Raw genomic sequence first — 18,686 nt, 5'->3', positions numbered from 1 at the left:
CAACTATCATTGGGTAAATCTTTAGCGCGTCCGATCACTTCGTCCGCGTTACATTTCGGCCGTACATGATCACTTCGGCCAACGTTCATTTTGGCCGAGCTCACTTCGGCCGGCGTTCACTTCGGCCACCGCTCATTTCGGCAGCAGTACATTTTTCGGCAGCAGCAATTCAATTTTCGCAGATTTTTGTAGCTTTTCTTAGGTTTTTTAGGTTTCTTAGGCTTCTTAGGCTTCTTAGGCTTCTTAGGCTACTTAGGTTTCTTAGGTTGGTTAGGTTTCTTTGGTTTCTTAGGTATTCTGTCTTCTTAGATTTCTCAGGTTTCTTAGGTTTTCTAGGCTCCTTAGGTTTCTTAGGTTTTTTAGGCTTCTTAGGTTTCTTAGGTTTTTTAGGCTTCTTAGATTCCTTAGGTTTCTTAGGTTTTCTAGGCTTCTTAGGTTTCTTAGGTTTTCTAGGCTCCTTAGGTTTCTTAGGTTTTTTTGGTTTCTCTCGTTTCATAGGTTTGCTTGGTTTTTTTGGATTCTTTAAGCTTTTCCAGGCATTCTTGTATTTTATGGTTTCTTTGTATTTTTGGTTTTAAGTGTTTCCTAGCCTTCTTAGCCTTCGCCTTTGTGACGGTAGGGTTCATGTGGTCGTCCTTGGTTTTTTTATTGGTTCATATTTTTCGCTGTCTTGTGCTTATTCCTTTAGTTTTTCCTTGTATTCCGATAATTCGCTAACCTCTAAGACGAATGATCAATTGTGTTTCTTTTCGTTCAGTTTTTTTTAACTTTCCGCGATTGCATGTCCATTCATCATTTGGTACCAATTTTTTATATAACGTTCGCTTGTTCGAATCAGACCAAAATGAGCATCAGCCGAAATGTAGTGTGGCCGAAGTGATCCGTGGCCGAAGTGAATGACGGCCGAAGTGAACGACGGCCGAAGTGAATGGCGGCCGAAAAACTTTGGCCGAATTGACCGCGGCCGAAACGAAAACGGCCGAAGTGATCGGCAGCCAATCTTTAGAGGCGTGCATTTCGGCCACGCGTAATTGCGGCCACTCTAATCATGTGACGTATGACGTTTTCAGATTTTCTAAGAGTTTTTAAATGTGTTATGTTTCCTTAAGCCATCGGGGCTTAGTTTATTGTCCTATGTTTTCTTAATGTTTCTTATGTTTTCTAGGGTTTTCTTGAGTTTTAGTTTTCTTACCGATATGAAAGCGGCTGAAGTGAATCCTTAGCCTGTTTTGGGCTATCTTATGTTATATCCGCCGTTACAGTTTAATATCCTGTTGCGCTGTAAGTAACTGCTCTGTGGGCCGTGCATTACTGTGTGAGTGTGGTGCAAACTCGAACTGCATATTTTAAAAATAATATTAACAAATTGTTAACCGAAGTTAAATTTGTTGCTCCCACCGCTCCCACTGAGACATAGTTCACTGCAGCATACCTGAAGCAATTGGACGATCGTTCTCGAAAAGCGAGCCACATAAAACTGTATTTGTGTGGCTGTTGGTGACGAACCCGTGGTGATGAGATCTTAAAGGTTCGCAAGAAGGAAATCCAGGAGAAGGCGGGTAAGCATATAAAGGATTTATTTTCCAAGCACCTTTGTTCCTCTTCGAAACTGGCTGCACCCGCACAAACTTTATACCAAAGTCAAACACCAAAGAGATGCGGTAGGCGGTCAACTTACCAGAACTGAATCATTTATACTTATGTAGCTTTACTCATATTTCACTTAACATAACTTTTTTACATCACCACTGGCTATTTGCACGACCTTTTTGCAGCTTATTTGGTCTATTCCCACCTCCTTATATACGGGTGACGGCGATCACTGGATCCTTATGGAATGGTGAACAGCAAAAAAATGGTGCGACTGTGGCGTTTTCTCCATTGCTTTCGTGGTCAAAATCATCAGCAACTAGAAAACCAGTGAAAATAGAATTCAATAACATACGAAAACATTTGGCCAACAGCTTTGCAGCACGGCGAAAATGCGGTTCGGTACTTTTCCGGTAGGTGGTGGCCCAATCCTAAAGAAAAAGCGCTGCTAACGGCAAAGCTATGAAAACCTTTGAAACCAAGTCGTTTGGACGCATACAACGCATTGTTTGAAAATGCAATAAAGAGGTGAGAACAGCCAAAAGAGCTGGCGCCGGTGGTAGCAGTTGTTAAAAGGTGGTGTTAGAATTTATGTTGAAACGTAGTGCGGATAGCCCAAGTGGTGAGAACAGCCAAATAGTGGTACGAGGAGATGGGAAAAACCACGACCTCCCCTCCAGGGTCCCCGCTGTAACTTGGATTCGGATTCGAATTTGGATTGCTCAAACGTGGACTTGGATTACTGAAACCTGGATTACTTAAATTGGATTACGTAACTTGGATTGCACAAGTTGAATTAGATTCGCTCATGTCTTCATTTATTTTCAGATGCTTTCTTATTTTTTCTTTTTCAAGTTTCGTTTCAATGCCTTCTTACGTTTTCTGTTTATGTCTTCATTTTTATGTCGGTCTTATGTTTTGTAAAACATAAGAATGAAACTCAAGAAAACAACTTTAGAAAAATAGAAGAAAAAGAAACATAACTACATAAGAAAGCAAAACGAAAGAAAATGTAATCCAATTTGTGCAAGTTATGCAATCCAAGTCATGTAATCAGTTACGTTATTTAAGCTACGTAATCCAAGTTAAGTAATCCAAGTCTGAGTGATCAGATCCTACTTTGAGGAATCCATTTCCAAGTTTGAATAATCCAAATCCCCATCTGAATCCAAGTTAACCCGTTGACGGGCATTGGCGTCAGGGCGCAACATTGTGTTCAGAATTTTTTCCAAGTGATCGCGAATAGTTAAATGACATCTCTTTACATAATTGGCAACGAGGTACCTTAAAGCAGCAGTAACAGGAAAACTCAAATTTGTATCTTAAGTTAATTACAATCTACAGATGTCCGAAAATGGCAAATTTCGGACTTTCTGACCGCTCGCAGATCTTGCTAATTAACCAATTAGTGAATGAATAATTAAACCGGAGATAAATCATCAAGGTACAATTGGCCAACCTCCAATTTTTTAAGACTGTAATGCGCCGTCGGCCGCATTTTAACACAAATGAAGGAGCAATGTAAACGCAATCTATGTAGATTTTCCGTCTTAACGTATGACGGGGAAATTTGAGATCCCTTGACTCCCCTCTGATGTACAACTGCAATTTAAAGTTTGCTAGTAAAATCTCCCTCTTCGTGAGGTCCTACTGTAGACGGGATTCCTGAGTTCTAATACTTCAATTTTTTTTTGCTTTTGTAATTTTCATTATTAGGGCAGTTCGACTATGTGTTGTGGAAGGTGAACTACGGCATCGCAATGATAAACGCAGCGAAGGATGGTCTGGACATGCCACAGCGAAGAAGTCTTTACCATGCGTGCAGCCACATCTTGACTATGGGTCGGATACGTGGTCACCAGCATCTTCGACTTTACGCGGCAAGCTAGCCAGTTCCCAACGGGAAGCAGTGCAGGCCACTACTTATTACATGGAGCGGGTAACCCCCGAGCTGTATCAGCGATTACGCATCCTGCCGTTGTTCGACCGTTGGAAGCAATCAGCTTATCACACTGTGCTGTCGTATCGGATGGCCTGTGGAAATCGGAGTGGATGCTCCAGTTATCAACACGTTTTCCGCTAGTGCTACGACAAAAAAGCTTAGTGGCGTAATCATGGGTCGATCACTTGTTCACAACCGCCAATCACAGCTTTTCTGCTTATCTGTAAAAAAACTGACGCCACTAACCCACAACAACTTGATAATTTTCCCTCAGTTTGGACTCAACAGATCTTTGGCACAAATGACAAACACACAGTATTCAGACCGTTTCATTTTCTTCTGGCGATAAATTACGATTGGACCTGACACTGGCCGAGCGACGACGGTTACCTGCGTTGCGGCCGCGTCGTGGACGAGGACAGCGGCGGACTTTACGTTGACCTGGATTACTGCGATAGGCGCCGCAAATTTGCCCCCTTCGGAAGGGTATTCCGGCCCATCCGCCCTCTGCCGGTCGATCAGGGGGCGAAGCAACAGCCTGCCGTCGCTGGCACGATTAAAAAATTCTAAACATTATTTCTTAATATATTTTTATTCCGAAGTTAATGATTTTTTATTTTCGAAAAGTGATTTCCCAAGTTTTTTCTGTTGTTATAAGCACACAACATTAAATAAATGATTAAGCAAAATAGTTTCAGATTTGTCATTTTTCCTGCATCAGTTTTATGTTTCTTTAAATTGGCCGATGCAGTAAATTGATCAGTTTCTCCACGAAAATTTGTTAAATAGCACGGTACAAAATAAAATTTTTAAACCCATCCAGATGTTAGCAGCCCGGTTTGATCTTAAAATTATTATTTTTTATTTATTGTTATTTATTATTCTTATTATTATGCTTTGATTATTGTTTAATTTTTTATTTATTTTTTATTTATTTTAAAACTATTATTTGTAGTTGGATCTGAAAAAAGTTTGAAACTGCAATTTCTACCCTAGTCGCCGGTGCCACGCCCGTGCGCGTGCGGGTGCGGGAAACCGGTTTCGGTCCGTGGATTTGGCTGCCGGCTGCTATGACTCGTTTGGGAGGCGGCCGCCGCGACCCGGACTACGCAGCGGCCGTTGTCCAGTGGAGGACACCCGGTACGGATGAGGCGCACACCCAGATCGTCCCGTTGGAGCGTCTGGATAGGGCGGTGCCGACGGAGCGCAGCGAGCCGGTCCAACCCGGCATGCTGGGCGCGGCCAGCGTGGCGCTGGAGACGGGGCTTCCCGCACTATCGCCGGCAGCGGCCGCTGTGCTCATTCCGATGACCAACGACCATTTCAGTAGCCGGCGGTGGATGTGCGTCGGGGAGCTGCGGAACGGCCGGTCCAGCATGGTGATGAGCGCCGCAGACTGCAGGACCGGGGACGACGCCAACGCCCGGTTTCTGGTACATTGACTTGTCTTCTTAATCGATCACATTCGTTATATATTTTTAATCACCTGATCACCCGCATATTCCAATCCCCTGGAAGCCAAAAATTTGAGAAATAACTGCTTCACATACTCCTAACTGTGCTTATACTTTCAGAATAATTTATTTTAATAACTACTTCTTATAAACCAAACTAAAACTGTCATAAACTCTAAAAAAATAATTTAATAGGAAAATCAAACTGGAATTATTAATGCATACTGTATAGTAAAGATGTTACATTTTTTTTACTATACATTAATAATGGTGAAGGCTCCGCATACCACCTTTATACCACCTTTGACTCCTAATACCACATTTTGCACACCACGTTTGACTCCCCATACCACCATAAGTTTTTTTAAGCTTTTAATAAAAAGATAAGTTAAAATATTTGTTGCTGTGATGTTTTATAAATGTTTAAGGTTACAATGTCATAACATCGTTTTACCGGTAAATGATCAGATTCTTATATAGCCGGTGTTTTCTTGAAAAGTTGAAAAACGTCGAAAAGGCGCATTAGTCCAAGAAGATCAGATAGCGATCCAGAACATCCTTTGATGTATGAAGGAGCCTCCTTCGCGACGTTCATGATTTTCCAAGAGGCGTTCACGCGTTATCAAAAAGAAACCTTTCGAATGGAAATGTGTGAATTGTGTTAAGTACTAAATAAATGGTGGTATGCGGAGTCAAAAGTGGTGTGCAAAAGGTGGTACTAGGAGTAGGAGCCAAATGTGGTATATGGTATTAGGAGTATTAGGAGCCAAAGGTGGTAAAAGGTGGCATGAGGAGCCTGGTCTTTTTTTCAATATAGGATTAAACAGGATTTACCCTTTACAAAGTACTTACAATTTTTTAAAAAAAGGTTGAGCCTTTTCCTTGCAGTTGCGTCGTAAAGAAATCAGTAACGACAGCGCTTTCGCCACGCCACGTGAGCCACTCTAGTGCTGTGACTGCACTGTATCCGGAGAAATGCAGTCACGACTCGCCGACACACACTGCGCCTGCGCTTTACAATTTAGGTACACTTAGGTTTACATTACTTCAAATTTTTCCTTCATTTCTTCAAAGCTAATGGCGCAGCCGCGGTGACTGCAATTCTCTGAGTGTAGTGAAGTGGCGTTTCCGGAATTTTTATTTCAAGTGGTCCACTTTAATGACCATCGCTTATTGCTTAATTTACTTAATGTCCACTACTTTTGTTACTCAACATACCTAATATTTTGGCCGCCGCAGAATTGTCGCTGCTTCCCGGATGATAATCATAAGCGTTAGGTAATTTCACGACTAACAAATTTACGGTTTCAAATCGTAAAGATCTTACTTGGCACGAAAGAAGAATGCCAGAAACAAGTGACACAGCCCGACAGAAACTGGATACACTGCTGTTCGACCAGGACAATGGCCGAGATGATCGAAGGAATACCACTGCTGCTGGACGCCTTCAACCAGAGGTGCTATCTCCGTAGCCAGGCAGCATCGGGTGGTTATGACTCCGCTCTTTTCCAAGCTGAGTCCGCTGAGTTAGAGCAGAGAATGACGGAATCCCGAAGCATGTGGCCCATCAGCGCAGCGGCTAGTGCCGTATTGACGGAAGCTTTCGGCACTTTCTCGTCCACACAACATGATCGTTCTTTTCGTGTTCTTCAAGGATCTCCCCCAACGAGGAGTGAGCACTATTACCGGTCCTGGTCGATGTTCAGTCCAGAGACTCTGAAACTGCTCATCCGCCACCCGTGCACCGCACAGCTTGATTCTGGGCAAGCAGGTGTTCTGGAAAGCTGGCTGCGGCTTTTCCTGAAAAGTAGTCCCACCGAATTCGTTTTAGCGAGCGTGATTCTTTTTCTTTGCGAACGGACGTTTACGGTCATTCGGCCCCATCGTCAAGATTTAAATTGATCATCTCATCAGAAGAGCAGCTACCTGTAGTTTTTTCTTTGAGTTCCAGTAATTAACATTTTCAGTGATTCAGATAAACACTAGTCGTATAAATGAAATGTCAGAAATGGCATCAATAATGTCGCGATTGAGGAACGATAGCGATGGTTGGTTAGCATAAAATACATTTATCTATGTTGGGCAAAGAGCGGAGTACAGTATGCGTGCACATAACAAGCGCAGAGCTGGTGGCAAGTACATGCCGCTGATGCAAAGGGCATGGCGCGTCACTTAGGCGGTTTCACACTGGTCAAAGCTTCTCGCATCTCCGTAGCAACAATTGATACCAACCCCGGAAACAGGACTTATCAAAAGGTGCTGTTTATGGTTATCAAATAAACTGAGAATGCAGTCCTTTAAGAATTATGCCGAGGAATGAAGACGAATCAAGGATTACGAATTTTCACTGGTGCACCCGTGATGTCCGCCAGCTTCTGGAGCCTTCTGGATGCGAAAGGCATCCATTAAGGCATGACGGAATGACGGAATCCTATGACAAGTCAGCACTGATGGCCCATCAGTTCTGACTTGTCATAGGATTCCGTCATGCGGCCCCACTGACGATCAGCTTCCAAGAACAGCTGTTGGATGGAAGGTACGAACTGATGTTGAAGCTTTTCCATTTTGCTCATAATAAAAGCGTATCTTCTCAGTGGAACGTTCTTGTGACCCCAGTTGGAACTGCAAACAGACGTTATTACAGAGCCGGAAATCGTCAGAATCTATGTCATAATGTCAGCACACTTAATGAATCAAACTTGTGAATCTGGTGATACTTTTTTCCAGCACGCAGTATTTTAATTGTTTCAGCTGATTTACTTAGCGAACACCTGCTGCTTTTCAAAGAAACAAAGTTATTGGCATGGAGCGTGCTTTGAATGAGCTAAGCAGTTTTCGCATTTTGGGGCTTTTCGAAAAACAGCAAATTTTTTGTCAGATTTTTTTCGCATATTTCAGGGAAAATTTTTTGCTGCAAATCAGGCTGCAACACGATAATCCAATTTGGATGACAAATGTAGCTAAGTGATTGCTTTGATAAAAATACGTTCAAGCCGTATCCGTTTCTGAAGCGTCGGAGAGAAATTTATTATTAAAACATCGGCTAGCTGATTTCACGAGAATCATATGTATGTTCGGGATTTGTGCTTAGCACTTGTTGTGATTTGTGCTTAGCACTTGTTGTGATTTGTGCTTAGCACTTGTTGTGATTTGTGCTTTGTGGAAAACATACCTTAAGAGATGGGAAGTTAAGTAATCCACGTTTGAGTAATCCACATCCTGGTTTGAGTAAGCCAACTCTGAATCCAGTTTTCAGCGCGGGCCATCGGTCGGCGGTTAGCATTAATAGTGTGGCTGCATCCAGTCGCATCCAAAGATTTGTTGTCTGGGATGTGATCATTATTTACCTGTAACTACAAGGATAAGTTGGACACAAAGTTTCCGCTGACGACTGTTCCGGTGGAAGTTATGTAGAATGAAGCACGCAAGTTGACAACGAGTACTAGATAGTTTATTAATTTATGCCTCTAGATTACGTATTTGTACCGTAGATATTAACCCTGGTAAAAATTATATTGTGTAGAGAATATACCTAAGTCACTGTAGTTGTTTGGTAGTTGGGGTACCCGTACGTCGACCAAAAGATTCTGTCAAAGAAATTGAGAAGAGGATTTCACTAGAAATATAAATAAAGTGCACTCACTCAACCTTACCATCTGATAAACAAGGGTGTTGGGGACCTGGGGAATCCCGTTATCTGAGAAAACGGGGAAATGATAAAAACTTTCAACAACAATCCAAGGCGAAAACGCTACGAGAACATCAGAGTGATCAGACGACGAACGTTGCTAATCACTCCAGACACGATGTCTCGTTCGAGACGAATGAGCAACACTCGTGTTCAAAAGCGAAACCATGCGCCAAAGAGATGAATATAATTGTTGGTCGGGAAGTTCTTCCAGGGAGCGTGTAACAAACGGACATTTGCGAGCCAAATACGTCACGGTATCTTTGCAGGAATTCTCCATTATTATAGGCAGTTGCAAACCGATTGCCCGGGTCCGCAGAAAGATCTCTCAGCTCCCTCTAGAAAATGTTATTTGTTATTTAGGTCAAAGCTATGCGCAGGTGTTTTATAATTAGAGGAAACTTTAGTACGTTGAAATTTTGTATTTAGAAAAGTTGTACGACCCGGATTGCACGTACGACGATCGTACATTATAACATTATTATGTTTAATACGACATACAAAAATAACTTTACTATTGCGCCACATGTTAAAGTCCTTTACACTATGCCGGGATTGTGTGAAGTTCTGCACAGTGTGTATTCATCCACATCTACCTGATTCCGAGAAATGGTGAAAGGTCAGTACTTTATCTAAAGCACTGCCAATACTTTATACCTCCCGCATGCAGTGAATTTGTGAATCGGTGAAAAGTCAGTACTTTACATGAAGTCAATACTTTATGTAAAGTACTGCCAGTATGTTAGACTTCCCCCATGTGCCGTGAATCCGTGAATCGGGGAAAAGTCAGTACTTTATGTAAAGTCAGTACTTTATGTAAAGTACTACCAGTACTTTATACTTTCCCCATGCCGTGAACCCGTGAATCGGGGAAAAGTCAGTACTTTACATAAAGTCTGTACTTTATGTAAAGTACTACCAGTACTTTATGTAAAGTACTGTCAGTACTTTGTACTTCAGTACATGCCGTAAATCGGGGAAAAGTCAGTACTTTACATAAAGTCAGCTTTCTGTACAGTCTAAATCAACTTCAGCTTTCTGTACAATCTAAATCCAGTTCGGTCTAAAAACGGGTGGCAAGGAATTCGATGTAGCGCGAATAGTACTACAGCCCTGTTCAGCCAAGTTGGGGCAGTTTCTCCAAAAAATTAGCACAGGTCAGCCGTCATAAAATACTTCCTTATATAGATTTTTTTTTTGTTCTCGTGTGTGTCCGACATATTTTTCACTTGGAGATTCTACGCTGAAACCGCTTTCCGAATAATCGTGAGGTCAAAATTAGGGTAGACCAGTGGAAAACAGCGGCACGACCCACTCAGCGTGGTAGCAGTAGTCCTGTTGAAATTTGCTTACAAACTCTAATGACGTTGTTGTCCAAAATCAGTACCTCTGAACTGTTAGTCATTCGATGCCCTTGCAAAAGATACCATACATCAGCAAATTTCGGCCAAGCTTGGGTAACCTTTGCAGAGTGACTGCAAGCACCTTTGATTTGGGCGTGACCACCCTTGCACGCTTCTGGGACCACCCTTGCAGGCTTCTGGTACAGCCACGGGATGCGATAGGTAATTATTTTCGACGAAATCGTTTTTTCCACTCGAACAATATGCCTGAAAAACTTATTTCGAGACACTGTAAGAACAACCATACTTTTTTTTTGCAACATATATATATATATATATATATATATATATATATATATTTGGATATTGGTTATGGATATTGGAAGCGGAAGTTGACAAGACCCGGCACGCTACCATCGGCCGGCTGTTACGTAAGTAGAAATCGCCGCAATGCAGACAATTCTCGTCTGGCAGATTGGCATTTGCTTCGTGCATCGCGTATCCCACAGAATCCCGCCAATTTCTTTAAATTCCGAAGTTTCTTAAGTTTCCCTATTCTAACAAATGTAAAAAAATTATACTGCGAATATAAGTCCAGAAACATGCTCTGGAAAATTAAACGCGTACGAACTCGTCCATATCTGAAATCATTTGGCTGCAGAATGTCATAAACCAATGGAATAAGGAGCTGAGGACTGCGCGAAAGCCAGCAAATCAAATGGCATGCGCCTTTTCGAAGTTCCACATCAGGAAACACGTAGAACAACGCAAAGAAGTACTTTAATTAGTGTGATTGCAAATCTTTATCTGCATGTAACGGAACACGCAATCGCGAAATTAAATTTAACGCGAAATTAAATTTCTCCAAAACTGAACAGTGTATGTTATAGGATTTTCGGCCGTTTGAAACACGTGAATATAAACGCTCACCATATTAAATTACGTTTTCGTAAGTTCAAAATCTTAACAAAACGTTCCGTAATGCAAGGTTTGTGACGCCGGTTAAATGCATAAAATATACAATTGTAAATATAGACACAGTCACATTTTTTTCGTTTGTGAGAGTACTTAACATAAACACTAGAATGGCAGTACTCGTACAAATCGTACATTATGTACCACTAATCGTAATCCTTTTTATCATTTTCCTTACCACTAAAAGGGGCGAAAGATCAGATTTGTTTTTCCAGATGTGTACGTGGGTAATCCGGGAACGATACGGGATCATAATCACATTTGAGGTTCGTATTGCAAAATACGATTATGATTTCCGTAACGTTGACCATCTTATTGTTTAGCGCCACAACGCCACCGCTAGAGCCCCAGCAACGGCTGTCACACCGGACGCTGAAGTATCCATTCCACAAAAGATGTGCCCCAAGTTCCAACCGTACCTTCTGGAGGCAGTGGGAGTTACAACAAGTTGGAAAACCACGTAGGAATCAACGTGCAGGAATTAGCCGTGGACGACAGCGCAGACCGTAGAAGAAAAGCCAAAGTGCGGCCGGACGTAGTATTAGCCGATTATTCCTGGAAAGAAAATAGTACAGTATTAAAATACCTTGAATTTTCTTGGACTATCTTCAAAGAGTTTATACAAGTACAGCACAAACTTGTTTCCTTATATGTTTTCTTATATTTTCTTTTGTCTCTTACGTTTTCGTGTGCTTCTGATGTTTCTTGTGTGTTTTCTTATGATATTTTCTTTTATAAAAAATTTATTTTATAGAAAAATTGATTTGAAACTTACGCGGTTTTCGTGTGGCCTTTATCATGAAATGGGTATGGGATTTTATGTTGAGGTGTTTAGTAAATTTAAACGAGCGCTTACAATGTTGAAAACTCAAGTATTACCGATTGTTCAGTTCTTAGTTTTTTCGTAAACATTGAATTCTTGGAAAGCGTGGTTTGCACTTTTTGTAATAAATCGCACTTGTTGCTATGCTGGTAATGTTAACAGTACTTTCACAAAGTGATAGTATTAAGTTCTGTATTAACAACGTAAACGGTTTTTGAGTAATTAATCTAATTTTTATTTTTTGATTGATTGATTTAATTTTTAATTTGGGCGGCGAATTTCCGGGCGCATAGCAAAACGACTATGCGCCAGGAATTTTCCTGGCGCACAGAAGTGACCAAATATTAATAACAATTAATTAGCTTATTGTCCTTTACTACGAGGTAACTTTAGCCGTTTGCCCATGTAATATGTTGACGCTTTACATACAGTACACATGTAGGATATGTACCTGTTATAGTTTGAACAGTACAATATCTAATTCGAATGAAAATGTGAGAACATTTATCCTGAGAATGACATAAATATGTATATTCCAGAATTCGTACGACCTACCGAGTAGTCACCTAGAATTCCAGACCGTTTTGGAATCTAACAGTTATAACTTACAGTTGCAGTATTTAATTTATTTGTAGTGCAGTTTTTTTCCCGCGCAGTTTGTGTTGTATTATAGATTTACGTATAACTTCATCGAAGGAGGATTTTTGTCCGTCGCCCCAAAGAACGGAGACTTGAAGGTGTTTCCGGCAGCATAACGTTGCAGCGCAGAATATGGTTTACAGCAAAAGCCATGATTTGATGAACACACATTGACATTGCTCGTTAATGAATGCATGCATTTGCGATGCCCGGCCGGGCAAAGACAAAGGTTGGGCCTGCCCAACTGCCATTGGCTGTCAGTTGTGCTCAGCATTTGTTTGTTTGACACAGTTTCATCGTTGCTCAGCAGAGCATTTTAGGAACGCATTCAAAATCTGGAATCTGTATAACGAAATCAGTTTTCAGATTGAGTTATAACTTTGTCTGCATTTACCGAAGAATAATTTTCCGAATTTGAAATAATTTCACACAAAAGTCTTTCAAAAGTGGAAGGGCAACCTCACGGTGGGCTCCCTTATTACCAGCATTTGAGACGAAGTATCGACGAAATGCTCGTGCTCGAACGGCATTATGTGAGTCGTGAGCAATATTCTTGACATTATGTACAACCGTTTTTGTTTTGGGAAAGGTCGTTTTACGTATCGCAGTTTCCTTTTAACGACTGCGATAAAACTGGACACTATAGCGGAGATCCACGAAGAAAATCTAACGTGTCCAGTGCGCTGGTTGTGCAATGTAAGTACATAGTTGTGAAGTTGTAAGTCACAAAGTTATTTTGTTCGTTGCCGTCAGTACGAGTATTCAGCTTTATTACCTTGCTAACAATTATGATCGAACGCTATTTTCCAGGAGCACTGCACTGGCAGCAGCAGAAAAGTGTAGAAATTTACCTGTGTAGAGAAGCAGCGAATGTGGCTAAGATAGAACAGATAGAACATGCTGCCAAACTGGAAAACCAGTCGGTGTTGCATAACTTGCATATATACGTTTCAACTCATGATAACATCGGTGCTTCCTGCGCTTGCCACAATGATCTTAGGTCGCGGTTCTTGATACCTCTGTGAATAGCTGTTATGGATTTGGCTTTTACCGAATTCCCCGAAAAATGCCAATGCGCTGCGACCGATATAATTGCAAAATTTGGTGGTGAGGAACAGCGAAATATATTAGCGCTTTAAGGTTTGTGTTTTCATAATATTATAACGTTTGTGAGATATGTTTCGTCGCTTCCGCTTAGTGCTCGTCTTTATTCATACGTCTTAAAGCGCAGTTCCAAGAAAACATGTATCTCTGTAAAGTTAACATGCTTTTCGGTCATAAATAAAAAATCATCCTTGACTGCAACTTTAATTTTAATTATTCGATGATATTGCAGGTCTTCAAGGACCACTGGAATTCTCTCTCGGGTCTATTCGAGAAGGTAGAACGGAGTGCTAGTAGTAGTGGCGTACCGAAAACACGGCAGTTCCCAAAGGCCCCCTGGACAGTTGGTTTTATCTACACGGAGCAACATCGTCCGGAAAAATTGTTAGTTTTTTCAGTACGTCGTAGTGGCTTCACTGGCTTACATTTGTACGCGTATGGAGTCTCTACAACTGCGAAGTTTAAAAGTGTTATGTGGTGTTTTTTTTAGCAATTTAGTGTTTGGCTGTATGCAGTCCATTTTTTCTTGTATTTCTGGTTTCAGGATAATTGACTGATCATTTTATTCTAAGTTGGGAAACGAAGTGGGAGCAGAAAACAGAAGCGTCCAACCGCTTAAGGAATTTGGCCCGGCACACAGCACAAAATTCGTATACATCCACGGCAACTTTCACTGTCGCGCACTCTCAAACACTTTTCTGCATTGCTTTATGATATTTTGTAGCCAACGAATTCGTAAACAAAGGCGAAAAACCCGTTTCTACCTGCAACATCCGGTTCGGGAGTTATTAGTGAAATAAAATTCCAAAAGTTTAAACGCGCGAAGGTGCACCAAACGTCTCATTATGAACCGATGCTCTTCAAATTTTTCACGAAAACGCACATTACTATAACGATCGTTTTGGCACCGAACCAGCTTTCCACCATTTTTTTTCAAATTTTAAATTAAGTTTTAAAATAGCATCGGTTCATAATGAGACTTTGGTACACCTCCGCGCGTTTAAACTTTTGGAATTTTATTTCACTAATAACTCCCGAACCGGATGTTGCGCGCGCAAACGGTCTTTCCGGTTATGTACAGGAACCTTTTGGCTACAGAGTATCATAAAGCAATGCAAAAAAGTGTTTGGGAGTGCGCGACAGCGAATGTTACCGTGTATGTATACGAATTCGGTGCAATGTACCGGGCCAAATCCCTTAACATAAACTCTGGACATATTCGTGTCTTATATGGAAGCATTGGTGCGCTGCTGCAAATCGAACGGCCAATCAATTGCGCGTTATAAATTCAGTATTATATTTCTTGCAGTCCTTCACGCTGCATACCTTTCTACCAGTGCACGCAATTGATTTTACAAGTTCCGCTGGACAGATACACCGTTTGTACCAAACCCAGACTGGCAAAAAGCATGTTATAAAATAGTGAAGATTGGGAAAGCAGGGTACTTATGAGATTGTGGAAACAGCGAGTTGTCCAGTACGGATTCGCAGATTTACAACGATGTAAACGCAAAGGACACCCTGACACTGTAACGGCCGAAATCAGCAGTTTCTTTTTCCAGATCGACCACTTTCCGCAGTTTTATGGAACATGACCGGCATTATTTACCAGTAACGAAGATGGAGCAATTGAGAAAATTTGCAATAAGACGATGGTTTCCCGCTTATAAGCTACGTCAACGTATCTTATAAGCGAGAGGTTTCCATAGACCTTGTACATGGAAACCGGGCTACTTTTATGCTTTTGCCCTAGCTGAAATCTCGGCACCATATGAGAAGGATGGAGACCTTCCATTGAAACTACAGCGATTGTGGTAGTATCATTCCATGTTCCAGCGAATTATCTGTCTCATTACTTTGGGAAAACCAAGCTTACAATGAACTCATTCTGCTTTTTAAGCGATGTCGCACCGACACCAGTTAACAAGCAGGACGTGTCCACTGCCTTTGCCCATGCAAGGCAGCCGAACGATACTTACGAAAATTCGTTTAATTGGCGTTTCTACACGGCTGATCTCCTGGAACCGTTGCAGCGACTCCTTCCTCCAATGCGATACGGTCAGCAGCTGATTGTGCCAGCCCGGAAGTTGTTACGTTCTTGCTAGTAGTAATGCCAGAACCAGACTACAGTTTCGGCTGTTTCCTCTCCGGCTGTATCATCGCAGACTGATCGGCCAGGTACAAACTGCATAACTAAGCACATACATAAATAAAATCGTTCGGTTTATTTTGCATAAGTGCATCAATGCATAAGTGCGTCAGCCCGTGTTACGCGCGGGTGTAACGGTCAAAAACGTCCGTCTTGCCAAAAAAAGCTCGTTTTAAACTGTTGCCTTGCAGCAAGCTTTCTGCGACCAAATGTCCTGCGACTAGTTGCCTTCGGCGAAATGTAGCGGTGCCATTAAATTTATTACTGCACTGCAGAGGCGCTGGATGGATGTACAGCGTGTCAAGCGTCTCTCCGACGAGGTACGCGCAACCGTCCGGGATACCAGCCGCACGTGCCCTTCGTTGCCGGTGGAACGCTGGCGGACGGTGTTGGCGCAACGCGACACCATCCCGCCGACGGCGATTTGCGTCACATTCAACCGGCGTCTAGATGATGCCGTGCTGCGCGCTAATATTGTCATTAAAGACGACGCTAATATTGTCATTTATCCCATTATCTTCGCTTTCAAATTATCTCCAGTCTTTAATTATCTTCGCTCTCAAACTCCTGATAATAAAAGACTGGAGTTTGCAGACTCCACTGTTTTACTATGAGGAGTTTTAGAGCGAAGATAAATGGGAGGATTCTTCCTCTTAATTATCCCTGTGGATGATTTTCGCATGGATCGGGTATATCGGCGTCGGCTAATTTATTCCCAGCTCCATTTGGACCATGCGAAACTGATTCAACCGTTACTCTGTTGGACCACTTCCTGCTCGTCGTTTTCTCCACTCGGCGTTGATCTTCGAATGTCGGCATCGCGGCTCCCGGCGAATTGCGGTGGACTTTACCGGCGCGAGGATAGAGTGTGGCGATTTGCTGAAAATCTTCCATATGATGCACCACGTGGCGGAGCACCAGCCGGGAATCCGATTACAGACGATGATTGCGTGGCTTGATGGTGAACGGCCCGGCCGATAATCTGCGCTGGGAGACCCGGGTGCCGGCGCGCGGGTTCTGTCGTCTGTGGGATTTTAAGGTAAACGCCGTAGTGAAGTGACCTTTCGGTTTAAACTGCCGGTTTGCTGGCTGTTTACGGGGTGAAATTGATTTTTTGCTCTCGCTTAATTTCATGCTTATTTACGGCCTGCTTCTATGTGTTTTGCTTAAGTTCGAAAAGGAACAAGACTCCAGTCTGAGAAATAGCCAAGAAATCCGATCCGGCGTCCAGGCACGGTTCGTTTACACCCGGTTTAGGCTGAGTATGGCCCAAAGTGTTTTTCCTTTGGATAATGATATAGTTAAGGCCAGTATGTTGTACTGTTTCGCTCTTTGTTTGTAAGTGGTTTGTCTGGCTACTTCCGATCCGGAACGAGACTGTAGCCGGATAAACAGCGAACCGATCCGCCGGATTAACAGCGTGACTGCGTCTCCTCATCCAACTGGCAAAAAACGTACGGAAGATAATCCTAGTGCAGCCGCGGACGGTGGAGCGACGATCGTATTTAACTGGTCGAAATTTAACTGGTTGTGTTACTTGTGTATCAGAGCATGTATGGCGTTAATGTGTCAATTATCATTTTGTGAACACCTTGTACACTATTTACTATCGTCGTAATGTTGCCTAATGCGAAACGTTTCCAAGAGATTTTTTTCCTTAGTCTAGCTTTTATTCAGTTCTTCGGTTTTGTTTATAGTTTAGACACTTTACGTTCACGTTGTTAACATTTCTTAACCACAGGTATTTAATTAACAAGAATAAGCAGTTTTATAGTAAAAATGTCGCTCGTGAATTTAAATACCCGGTCATCCACGTATATAAACTTCCACAATTTCGACTCATGCTAGTAATTCTCGGTTTACAACCTTTCGCACTTGCCTGTACCGTCACTGCCTGTAAATCCGTTAACCGTAATTACTGGCCAGCGGATTTATATTATCCTTTATATATTATTAAATTTCCTCTACAGCTGTTTGCGTCAGAATGATTTCGATCCAAGTTCTGTCAATATTTCGTAAAACATGCGGCTTTTTCCCGTAAACAGCGCACAAAATGCTATGTATTAATGTTGTCTATGCAATATGAATTGATGGGCATGGATTCTTGGAGTTTAAGTTTGTCTGCACTATTATTACGTAATCTTTTTAACTTTGCAAAATTAGGTTAAACGGCAAGCACGTCTCTAGCGGTATGTAAAGGGTCAAACGGTGGAACGTTGCTTGGCATCGATATTGCAACGGCAACTTCTAAGCTGCCACTAGTGGAGTGGGGTGCACACCCGTACCACGACAAAACGAGGTTTGGTGGTTCGTCGGTGATGTTCCGAGTTAGCGAATTACCCAAAAGTCAGTTCTGCAATTGCGTACATGTTAACCGATACCGGCGCGATTGTCAAAGTGCACAAACATTTTTAATCAGTTGAAAAGTCACTGGAGAAGAGCAAGGGCAAGAGCAAGAGCAAGAATGATCTTAGAACATTCAGACAATCTCAGAAGTCTAGAAAATCTATGTTAGAACTGGTCATCTCGTACAAGTACACATTCAGATGTTTCCGGTTGAACTAACACCAATGAGATGTACATCTTCACTACAGATCTCATTTGTACGGCTACAATATGCCGACTAAACGCTTATCACATTCACATTTTTTCTCTGGTATCACCTATCACGCAATCGTTGACGCCAGTTGTATCATATTTGTTTCGGCTTTATAGGATTTCTGATCGTTTAGATAACAATTTTCGGATGACCCCGGCCTAATTTTTTTCCACTGCCGTCTCGATAAACAAGCTGCTTTTCTATGGACACTGCATAATATTAGTCATTCGTAAGAATAACATGTTCACTTAATACAGCGTTTCCAGGGAGCAGACGACTGTTCAGCCAGGAAAACGATGCGAGGTCACGAAGCAGCTATGATTACGATCATAACAATCGAGATACACCAGATCACTGTGCGTCCTAACTTACCTAGAACG

At 42.0% G+C, this 18,686-nt stretch overlaps 1 protein-coding gene and 2 long non-coding RNA genes across 15 annotated transcripts; all 3 read left to right on the top strand.

Annotated features, from left to right (window-relative positions):
- Positions 1-1,014: 1,014 nt before the first annotated feature.
- Positions 1,015-11,813, top strand: LOC129598621 (uncharacterized). 8 transcript variants are annotated; one of them, XM_055496605.1, is made up of 6 exons: positions 1,015-1,281; positions 1,428-1,559; positions 1,776-2,118; positions 3,307-4,965; positions 11,208-11,258; positions 11,316-11,813. In XM_055496605.1, the coding sequence occupies exons 4-6, from the start codon at positions 4,603-4,605 to the stop codon at positions 11,454-11,456; spliced, it is 555 nt and encodes a 184-aa protein (XP_055352580.1). In that variant the 5' UTR covers positions 1,015-1,281; positions 1,428-1,559; positions 1,776-2,118; positions 3,307-4,602; the 3' UTR covers positions 11,457-11,813. The 8 variants fall into 8 exon arrangements, 3 of the variants coding, with proteins under 3 accessions (XP_055352580.1, XP_055352582.1, XP_055352581.1); XM_055496607.1 differs by having other exon boundaries at positions 1,428-1,661; XM_055496606.1 differs by lacking the exon at positions 1,015-1,281 and having other exon boundaries at positions 1,294-1,559; positions 1,776-1,858; positions 2,008-2,118.
- A 953-nt stretch (positions 11,814-12,766) lies between these two features.
- LOC129598615 (uncharacterized) lies at positions 12,767-14,374 on the top strand. 3 transcript variants are annotated; one of them, XR_008691737.1, is made up of 3 exons: positions 12,767-13,594; positions 13,791-13,942; positions 14,103-14,374. It is a non-coding gene; the product is annotated as an uncharacterized LOC129598615 (long non-coding RNA). The 3 variants fall into 3 exon arrangements; XR_008691738.1 differs by having other exon boundaries at positions 12,767-13,150; positions 13,265-13,594; positions 13,791-14,123; XR_008691736.1 differs by having other exon boundaries at positions 13,791-14,123.
- Positions 14,375-14,571: 197 nt separating this feature from the next.
- Positions 14,572-17,505, top strand: LOC129598614 (uncharacterized). 4 transcript variants are annotated; one of them, XR_008691734.1, is made up of 4 exons: positions 14,572-14,800; positions 14,868-15,061; positions 15,121-15,736; positions 15,983-17,505. It is a non-coding gene; the product is annotated as an uncharacterized LOC129598614 (long non-coding RNA). The 4 variants fall into 4 exon arrangements; XR_008691735.1 differs by having other exon boundaries at positions 14,572-15,061; positions 15,899-16,746; positions 16,879-17,505; XR_008691733.1 differs by having other exon boundaries at positions 14,572-15,061.
- The last annotated feature ends 1,181 nt before the right edge of the window (positions 17,506-18,686 follow it).

This window comes from Paramacrobiotus metropolitanus, unplaced genomic scaffold, assembly GCF_019649055.1.
Source record: "Paramacrobiotus metropolitanus isolate TYO unplaced genomic scaffold, Prichtersi_v1.0 Parri_scaffold0000126, whole genome shotgun sequence".
NCBI classification, from domain to species: Eukaryota; Metazoa; Tardigrada; class Eutardigrada; order Parachela; family Macrobiotidae; genus Paramacrobiotus; species Paramacrobiotus metropolitanus.
Note: the sequence above shows the minus strand (reverse complement) of the source record. Positions and strands in the feature narration are given on the sequence as shown.